Source organism: Osmerus eperlanus, chromosome 11 (assembly GCF_963692335.1).
Source record: "Osmerus eperlanus chromosome 11, fOsmEpe2.1, whole genome shotgun sequence".
NCBI classification, from domain to species: Eukaryota; Metazoa; Chordata; class Actinopteri; order Osmeriformes; family Osmeridae; genus Osmerus; species Osmerus eperlanus.
The window spans coordinates 2,234,857-2,244,856 of NC_085028.1; the positions used below are offsets into that span (position 1 = coordinate 2,234,857).

General features: G+C 46.1%; 1 protein-coding gene across 2 annotated transcripts in view; it reads right to left on the reverse strand.

Moving 5' to 3' along the window:
* The window catches only part of slitrk3a (SLIT and NTRK-like family, member 3a), a 10,670-nt gene extending 2,226 nt beyond the window's left edge, over positions 1–8,444 (reverse strand). The window contains exons 1-2 of one of the 2 annotated variants that reach the window (XM_062473375.1): positions 2,846–8,444; positions 1,187–2,783 (exon numbers count right to left, since the gene is read on the reverse strand). In XM_062473375.1, coding sequence (XP_062329359.1) covers positions 5,705–8,398 — 2,694 coding nt within the window. In that variant the 5' untranslated portion in view covers positions 8,399–8,444 and the 3' untranslated portion in view covers positions 1,187–2,783; positions 2,846–5,704. Of the gene's footprint in view, positions 1–1,186; positions 2,784–2,845 lie in introns of those variants that run through there. The other variant, XM_062473376.1, reaches the window with a different exon arrangement.
* Between the last annotated feature and the right edge of the window lie 1,556 nt (positions 8,445–10,000).

Genomic DNA, 10,000 nt, shown 5'->3' on the forward strand with positions numbered 1-10,000 from the left:
CGCTCGCTCCTCTCTCTCCCCTCCTATCCACACCCTACTCTTTGTCAGACAAGCACGGCAGCATATTCATTCTCACACCTCCATGACACCAGATGCTATGATTAGGATAGTTCAATCTAGACAATTGGAGATCAGTACGCAGCACCTTCAAAACACCCAATGGGCTGACACATTGACAGATAGATAGACTGCATCTCTCTCTCACACAAACACATATATAAACACACAACATGTCCATAGTACACTTCCAAACCCTAGCATATACTGCCATTTCAGCACTCTGAGTAGCTCTTGGAAATGTTGTCTCTTTCAGCAAACTTTGGAGTATATTCCCAAAAGTGGAGAGTGAAAAGAAGAAAAAAAACATGACGCACGCACGCACGCACACACACACACACACACATAAACACACAGTGCCCATTTCTTCCCCGGCCCATTCACCACCTGCTCTCTTCTCAACACCCTCAGCTGTGTTAATTGGACAATTACAGCCTCTTCAGGAACACAAGAAAGACAGAATCCCCTCTTTTCTCCGAGAACCACCTCCTCAACGATTCTCAATTCCTGCGTGCTGCCACATCTTCCTAAACTTGTTTTCTCCTCTCTTCCTCTCTGTTTCTCTCTCTCTCTTTCTGTCTCTTTCTCTCACCCACCATCAGTGTTTCTGATCTTATCTAATTTAGGCTTTTAGAAGCCCAAGAACAAACAAACAGATAAACAATGAGGCCTGAGAGTGGAGAAACACTTCCGTTTTTTACAGTCGCTAGGACACATTTCTCAATGTGTCCTAGCGATTGTAATACTAAGTCACGTTTTCAAAACTCTTCACACAGTGAGCACAACAGAAGTATATGTGGGATAAACTGTGGATCATTTATCATTGTTTTGGAACAAAATTCATTCAATGACTACATCTTTCAAATTACATTCATTCTTTTCTCACTTCGACACAACAACTGCCAAAACTCTATGTACCTACAGGCCAATTTGCATGTTTTCAAAACTGTTAAACTTCAGTTCAAAAGAATAATACAATTCCAAATTAAATAAGACAAATTTGCTACATATCTACAGTAATATTGTAATGAAATATATTTCCAATCAAAAAATTAAGTGCTATAAAATGATCTCTACGGCAGGGTTGTGCTAGGTGAGGAAATGGATGCAGAGAGAAGAAATCAGCCAACATTTGTATGGGACAATGTGACATTTCACCACTCCCGTGCAGTCACCGAGTGGTTTGCAGCCCATCTCAGAATGGTTTCACTTTTCTTCCCACCTTACTCTCCATTCCTCAACCCCATAGAATAATTATTTTCCTCATGCATGTGGAAGGTTTACTGTATGACCACCATCCACATGATCAAATGTCCCTCCTGGACGCAATGAATGCTGGATGCCTGGACATTTCCAGGGATGGATCAGGCATGCCAGAAGATTCTTTCCTAGGTGTATTGCCCTAGATGACATAAGATGTGATGTGGATGAGAACCTATTGGCCAAATGCAGAAGATTACAGTAGTATTCCTATTGTATCTCTATCAGTGGATGGTGTGTATTCAAATTCTTGTATTCTGGAATTAGTGAAAAAAAAATTATATATACAACATATTGAAGCATACTGCATCATGTCTGATTCATTCCAGTAACATATATTGCAGTGAATTCTAAACAGTAGAGAGGTGTCCTTGTTTTACATAAGAAAACATTGTATAGTGCTACCTGTTGTTAGTGATTTTTAGGTCTTTGTTTTGTGGGTGACAAAGTATGTTTGTTGGCTGTCAACCTTTGCTAGTGTTATGGAAGAATTAGTTGATTTGAGACATGTATGATGTATTTTGGTAGTTTTAGTACATTTTGAATGTGAAATTAACTGCTGTGTCGAGCTGAAAGTTGGTTAGGAGAACTGTGTGAAGAGTTTTGAAAAAGTGACCTAAGTATTGAGAAATGTGTCCTAGCGACTGTAAAAAAAACTCTAACAGACATATTACCTAACACTAAAAAGTGAACATGTCTGCCAATACCACACTCTGTTTGTTTGTTCCAGTACAGACTCAGAAAGCAATCGGGTGCTCACACAATGAGTAACTAATCAATCCGTTTATCCATCTCATACTCTTCCTCTGAGATCATCCAAAGCTTGAGTTAGATATTCGAGATAAAAAACGAATAGACTGATGTTCAATAAAAATAAACCATCAGAGATGTAGCTAAACAGATGAGGTTCAACCTATGGTACCATTCACCCAACTATGAGCAGACAAACACAAAGAGTAACAACAACTTATGTTGAGCTTCATAAGATTCAAAATGAAGGTTTGCAATCTATGTGGCGAGATTGCAAACAATGGAGCATGGGTTTATCTATTGAAGCACTGAACTCAGATCCAAGAGTATTTACATCCCAGGGGTGAAAGATGAGACAGGAAGAAAACACACTGGCCCTGGACCTGCTAGCTGGGGAGGGATGGAGCACTGGACCTGGACCTGCTAGCTGGGGAGGGATGGAGCACTGGACCTGGACCTGCTAGCTGGGGAGGGATGGAGCACTGGCCCTGGACCTGCTAGCTGGGGAGGGATGGAGCACTGGACCTGGACCTGCTAGCTGGGGAGGGATGGAGCACTGGACCTGGACCTGCTAGCTGGGGAGGGATGGAGCACTGGCCCTGGACCTGCTAGCTGGGGAAGGATGGAGCACTGGACCTGGACCTGCTAGCTGGGGAGGGATGGAGCACTGGCCCTGGACCTGCTAGCTGGGGAAGGATGGAGCACTGGCCCTGGACCTGCTAGCTGGGGAAGGATGGAGCACTGGACCTGCTAGCTGGGGAGGGATGGAGCACTGGACCTGCTAGCTGGGGAGGGATGGAGGATGGCTTCAACCTTCACCAAAAGCTTCAGCCTTCAAATGTCCACATGTGTTTGCTTTATGTAAAGTTATCTTTCCAAAAAAAAAGATGAAAAAAGATAGATGTTTGTTCTATGTCATTCAATATAAGTTCAACAACAAACAAATTCAAAAAGAGACTATGTATTGTATGTACCCAGCACAGACAGCATAGAAGAGAAACACACACCTGGCTTCTCCTTACAGTTTCTGTATATCTGTATCGGGCTACCATATTCCATTCAGCACAAAATAACCTGGACATGGCAGTATGAGACATCAGGGTTTATTAGAACAGATTCAACACTCATTTGGGGTGGAAGTTTGAAGGGAGGGTCAATCAAACCCAGGACATTTAGGAAAATATCGGAGCGTGTTCCCTTAACCAAGTAGAAATATTGAGCATTGAAAAGTCGTTTTTTTGCATTTAAAATAGAAGAATGCATGTTCGCTTTTAATTAAACTGAGTGCATGCACAAAACTGCTGAGTATAGTGTAACTGTCTTGGTTGTGAAAAATTGTGTTTTTTGCATGTGTGTACATGTGCATGTGTTAAAAGGCTTAAGAGGAGGGAGGGAGCTTGTTTGTGTGTGTGTGTGTGTGTGTGTGTGTGTGTGTGTGTGTGTGTGTGTGTGTGTGTGTGTGTGTGTGTGTGTGTGTGTGGGTTGATTCGCATGTGTGTGTGTTTGTGCGCGTGTATTCGATGTATGTGTGTGTGTGTGTGTCTGTGTGTGTGTGAAATAAAGAGTCCATTGACCTCCAGTGGGTGAATGCTACAGTATTGACAATGTCCTCTCTCTGAGGAGGTGATCCACACTCACACTGGTGACTGATGATTGTCCAACAAGAAGGAAGAACAGCCATGGTACAAACACACAGTATGATGTGTTATGATCGTAGTGGAACAATGACTAGGTGATTCCTTTAAGAACTTATCCCCAAAGACCATACATTAACATCGACCAAGAAGAGCCTTCGATTTTATCATCTTCTATATATATATAAAAAAGATATATACCTGTCTTGATGCATAACACTTCGTATATATTTAATCGCCCTGTAACCAATGACAAATAAGGTATCATATCTCTTTAATTTAAGTTTTTTTATTTTATTTGTAATGTTTGTCTGGTTTTCTCTCTATTGCACAAAACCCATAAAAAACCCATTTGCGGTATTTTCCCATAGCCAGTAAGAACTATAAAAGCGTTGATATCGCGCATTAGTATCGAACCACGTTTAATTTATAGATTTTCAATTGGTTCCCTCATAATTAATCTCACACATTTACGATATTGTCAAGTAAAGTGAGTGCCTTCTTTTTGCCCTCATGTGGACAGAATATGCATTACCCCTTTGCAGAGCATAGTGGGTAAGGAGTGCGGGGAAAAAAACTCGCACTTCATTTCTAATTAATTAACTATTTTAGATACAATTTACACGGAATCCGAATGCACATTGTTAGCTAATATTACGGCGAGGTGGCTCATTCATTTACGTGTTCGCTTGACGCTCTCTCTTGTGTCACTGTCCCCCAATCCACGCAACTATCCCTTGGTCTAGCCTTTACCAGAAGTACCAAACATTTTCCGTCCATAGCCTAAAGTCAACGAGCAGCGGTTCATTTCTTATTCGAAACCCGAACAGCTTGTGTTCCTCAAGCTTCTGAAGACCAATGTATCATTATGCAATGCACAACAACGGCGAAAGGCAGTACCCTATAAGGAGCCTACGACCACCACAGTGCTCAGCACAAACCTGTCCGCGGTGGCACCCTTTTCTGTTGGATTGAAGAGTTTTATTAAGAAGGCTATACCAGACGGATAATCACTATACATTGATTTAACATTACCTTTACAATTAAAATTTTCACTGAAATTACAGAATAAATATATATGCACATTTTTCTTCAAATCTTTGTGAGAGAGAAAACATTAAAAGTGCCTCCTACAAAGCCGCGTTAGTGGTGATGATGGTAATCCAGAAGCGATGCGTCTTAAGAAAGTGCGTGGGGATCCCAGAAAACCTTGAGCGTCATCATACAGGAATATTCACAAATGTCTAGCATCCACGGGTGGGCACGTCCATGAGAAGCACCCGATATCGATAGTAGTCCTCTTTGATAATAATCATATTAATAATATATAAAATTAAATAGAACACTGAACTGTAAATGCGTTGCAGTATCTCTATTAATACGTGACTGATAGTTCGGAGCCAATCCCTCGCTCCTGCAGTGGGGCGAGTGCATGCAGCAAACTGCAATTCATTTTGTTTTTTAAATGTATTTATTTATTGTTAATCGTTATTCATTTCCTACAAACCTCGTGTGCACGGCCTCCGGGTATTTGTACATCCACGTGAAATATATGGGAGACACGGCCACGGAGACGTCCCGCTCCTCTGAGCCGCGCATTTGGTAACTCCACCGTCAGAGCGCGCTACATCAGGCTCGTTTTGATGGAATTTAATTTCGGATGTTTAGATTTCCCGGTGCCTCTTCCTCCTTGCATTCTTTCTTTCATTCTTTCTCCTGGGCATATAGACCTATCTGTTTCGTAGAAAAATAACGGTTATTAACGTTGCTGGCTACTCTGAAAAAGGCACTTCATTGAAACATCTGAGAATGCCCTCTCCTCCAAAGCGATTTTGGGGGGAAAGAACTTGTAATACAATATTTCATTTTATAACATGCTGATTTTTTAGGTACATTTTTGTATTTTTCGTTCAGTGGTTTTGTTTTGGGGTATGGTAAAAAAGTGAATATGTTTTTGTGTTTCGTAGGCCTATTGTATTATATTTTTACGTGTGGGGGAGATGTTAGAATCGATATGATTTCTCCAGGACTTCGAGGTAATCCGGCTTGGTTTGGAGTTTGGCCCGTAACTCGAGGTAATCGCTTTGGGAGGGGTCTGGGTAACCTTTCCCCGCTGTGAAGAGCAACGTCTCCTTCAGCCTCGCGTCCTGCTGCAAGTCTGGATACTGCATACCGGGAGGGTGTGCGTGCGCTACGTGCATGTCCTTTAGTTTGGGTACCGTCCCATACAGACAGTCTACGAACCCGACGGTCGGTGTGGGTCTCTGGCTGTCTATGACAGTTGGGCAGAGCCCGCCGTTCTCGTGAAACCCAGATAGATCCGCGGTAGCGTGATTCACCGTCACGATGGTGTTGAGCTGAGAGTTGGACACAGCCAGGGTCCACTCTCTCTCTTTCTCGAGCAGGGTTCTATAGTTACTGTTGTTCTCCTTCGTTTCAGAAAACTGCCCCCCCTCCTCCTCCGCTATCTCCCCTTCTCTGGGCTTATAAATGGGGTTGTTACACATCTGAGTGACTGGATGGGGGATGTAGTCATAGACATGACCGTGCGCGTGGCCAGTGTGAGAGTGTGTGTGTACACCTGACGGCTTTTCCGGCGTACTGGCACCGTCCCCGGTGGTCTGCCTGAGCGGGTCCTCGAATATCCGACACTGCATCTGGATGCCCGTGAGGTCCACTTCAGAGCGCTTCCGGAAGGGGAGTTTCTTCCTCCGCCTAAGGACGAAGGCAAACAGGCCCGCTGCCACGAACACAGCTGAGATGAAGAGGATGAGGAGGCTGAGGATGAGAACAGAGAGCGGCACGGCCCCCCTCCCCCTGGCCTCTCCCAGGCCCAGGCTCCCTGTGGTCAGGTCCCCCCCGCTAGGGAGCAGGGCAGGGGAGGGGCCGGACTGGTACTTCAGCTCGGGGCAGATGACCTCGGGGTCCAGCGAACGCAGGTCTTTGCCGAAGGCGAACTCTGGGGTCTTGCAGATGACGTCACCCACCACAATGACAGAGGACAGCTTCTCCATCCAGTTTTTGAGGGGGATGATTTCACATGAGCAGTCCCAGGGGTTCTGGTGAAGGTCTATCTGGACGATGGAGTCCAAGTGTTCGAGGACGCCGCGCACTGGCAAAGACAGGAAGTAGTTGTTGCGCAAGTTCAGGCGGGCCAGGCTCGTGCCAGCAAAGGTGTCAGTGGGGAGGGAGCGGAGGAGGTTGTCATTGAGGAACACCAGCTGCAGGCTTGGCATGAGAGAGAAGGAGGCTGGCTGAATTTCACGTATGACGTTGTACTCAAAATAAAGATAGCTCAAAGTCTGCAGACCTCTGAACATGCCTGGAGTCAGCCTCGCTATGTCGTTGCCGTTGAGATATAAACTCTTCAGATTGGGCAGGTTGATAAACGCACCCTCCTGGACGTAGGATATCCGGTTGTTCCCAAGGTGTAGTAAATCCAAACTGGAGAAGTTCCAAAAATCCGATCGGTAGATTTTCTGAATGAGGTTCCCGCTCAGGTATAGTTTCTTAGCGTTGAGGGGCCTTGGCAGGAGTTCGGAGATGTTGTGGAACGCCTTCTCCTTACAGTTCACCGTCAGCCCCAGATCGTTGATGTGCAGGTTGCAGGTACATCCAGCGGGGCAGACGATGGGGATGGGGGGTCGGGTCTGGTAGCCAGCCACGGGGGGCTGGTTGAGGCCTGGGTAGATGGGCCGTGGGGTAGGGGGGTTCTTGGTGGGTCTGGGACGCTTGGTGGGCTTGACGTGTCTCTCTTTGTACTCCACGGACGAGGCGGTGTTGTGGAAGGAGGAGAGCATGGACGAGGGCTTGGTGGGCCAGGTGTTCTCATTGTTGAACGGCACCCTGGGGATCCCCAGCTTGGCTTCGATCTCGGCGTCAGAGAGCAGCGGGCAGAGCTCACTCCTTTTAATCTCCCGCAGGTCTTTCCCATGGAAGTGGAAGGGATACTCGCACGTGATCTCGCCCACCAGTGCCGTGTACGGGATCCTCTCCAGCCAGGTTTTCAGCTGCACTATCTCACACGCACAGTTCCAGGGGTTCTCCTCAAGCTGTATCTCCATCAGGCTCCGCCCCACGTACTCCAGCGTGCCCTTATAAGGTAACGTCTTTAACCGGTTGCCCCTCAGGTCCAGATGAGTCAGCGACACCGACCTAAACAGGTAGCTGGGCAGCACCGGTATCAGATTGTCATTTAGAATAAGCACTCTGAGCTTGTGGAGGTGCCGGAAAGCTCCGCTTTCGATGCGTTTGATCACGTTGTAGTCCGCCTGCAGATATTCCAAGCTCTCCAGTCCCAGAAACGTGTCGTTTCGGAACACCTCAAGCTTGTTCTCATGCAGGAAAAGCCGTTTGAGAATTCCCAATCCATTAAAAGCCCCCGCGTGGATGTCTTGCAAGGCATTGTTTCCCAGGTTGAGGGACAGGGCATTGTTGAGATGCAGGAAACTGTTGAAGTAAAGCTTCCGCATTGAATTCCTCTGCAGGTTGAGTTTGAAGGGCCGGGTCCATATCTGGGAGATCTGGCTGACGTTTGTAAATCCTTTGCTGTCGCAGTGGACGTGGAAGACGCCCTCCTTGACCTCACAGTAGCAGGGCTCAAAGCAGGGCTCGTCGATCTCCTCCGAGTCCTCCAGCAGAGGGATTGGGGTGGTCCATCCCAGGGCTATGGTGCTCAGCAAGGTAACCCACAGCATCCTCGCTGACACCCGGGATGAAGTTATGGCTCTTCACGGCCACTTCACAGCACTGCAACGGGAGAGGAGGGGGGGGGGGTGCAGTGGGGTGGGGGAGGGTGGATGGGGAGTGAGAGGGGGAGAGAGATGAAGCAAAAGAGAAAGAGAGAAGGAGAGAGGGAGAGTTGCAAACAGTGTCGCACACACATACACAATCGTGAATAGCAGGCAGGATAGAGAAATGGAGAAGTAGAAGGAGGGAGAGGGAGGTGAAGAAGAGAGAGAGGAGGGAGCATTAGTTGCTGTCTCAACCTGGGGCAAAGGGAATTCATGTTTTGACATTGAAGGTTTCAATGTTGCATACTCATAGTGATAGTTCCATGTGTACACCGATGTTACAACATATTTAACAATGCTAACAAATCTAAACTCTAAATGGACCCTTAATGTCTCTGTAGACGGCAACCACCATCCATTACCGGTGATGTGCCGGTAAGGTCGTAATGAATCGGGCTCGGATATGCTTATTGCAATTCATAAATGAATGCAACAGCGAGTGGATGGTAAGGGTGGCTAGGAGAGGAGCTCTCTGTATGCATTACATAACGGTTTACCAACCTCCATAAATGAAAATCAGAGACCGGTAGTTAGGCTTAGAGTTCGATGTGAAAATGAATGACAGTGCAGATTCATCATTCCCCTTTTGCGAGTCATACCATCGTTAACAGTGACAACGGACGGAGTCAGATCTGTCTAGGGGCTCGAGGCACGGGCTCCTGAGGACGAGAGGACATTTTGGAGAGGACGTCCCGAGCGCGTTAGGATCGAATCCCCTGGTTTCCATCTATATATGTTTCATACGTTTCATATGATTGGCAGTGGGAATATTCTAGTCTGTTACCAAAATAAACAAAAAGCATGAACCGTTCAGAGAATCCGTGAAAATAGGATGATAATGTTTCAGGCGGCAATAAACGTTTTCGCTGATTGGGGTAGAATAAGTTTATGTTCATTTACAAATACTGAAGCTTTTTAAAACAATGAAATTGAACCCCCAAGTAACAGATTGGTGGCTGATATGGATGAAAGCAATACCGGAAAAAAGAAACACGGTCTGCGAGCGTTGCTTCTCCCAAGCGTTCATCGTGACTATAGTGCGGGTCTGATCTAAACTGATGGAGTGCCACTCGTTCTCACTGCTTTTTTTGGATGCTAAAATAATCCCATCGAATGAAAAGTAGTAGTCATGTTAGCAATGACTCACGAAACGATTTCTTTCACGATCACAGGGTTGAGAATAGAAAGTGTCTGCGCGCACAAGCGCACCGACACACACACTGTGCAATGAATGGCGCACATTGTATGTTTTGTTTCTTGCCTTGGCTCCACTGCTTGGCTTCATACAAACACACACAGAGACACACACAAACACACAAACATAGGCTGCACACACACATTTACTGGCTATACACAGAGCTCTGTCGCTGTCCCTGCGAAAGGTTTGCTGAATATCCAAACGCGCGAAAGACACACAGGCGCTCTCGGTCGCTGTCCATCGATTTGGTGGTGCTGAATAAAAAGATTCCCAGACGCACGGCAAACAGCAACGGGGAGAAGCTGGAA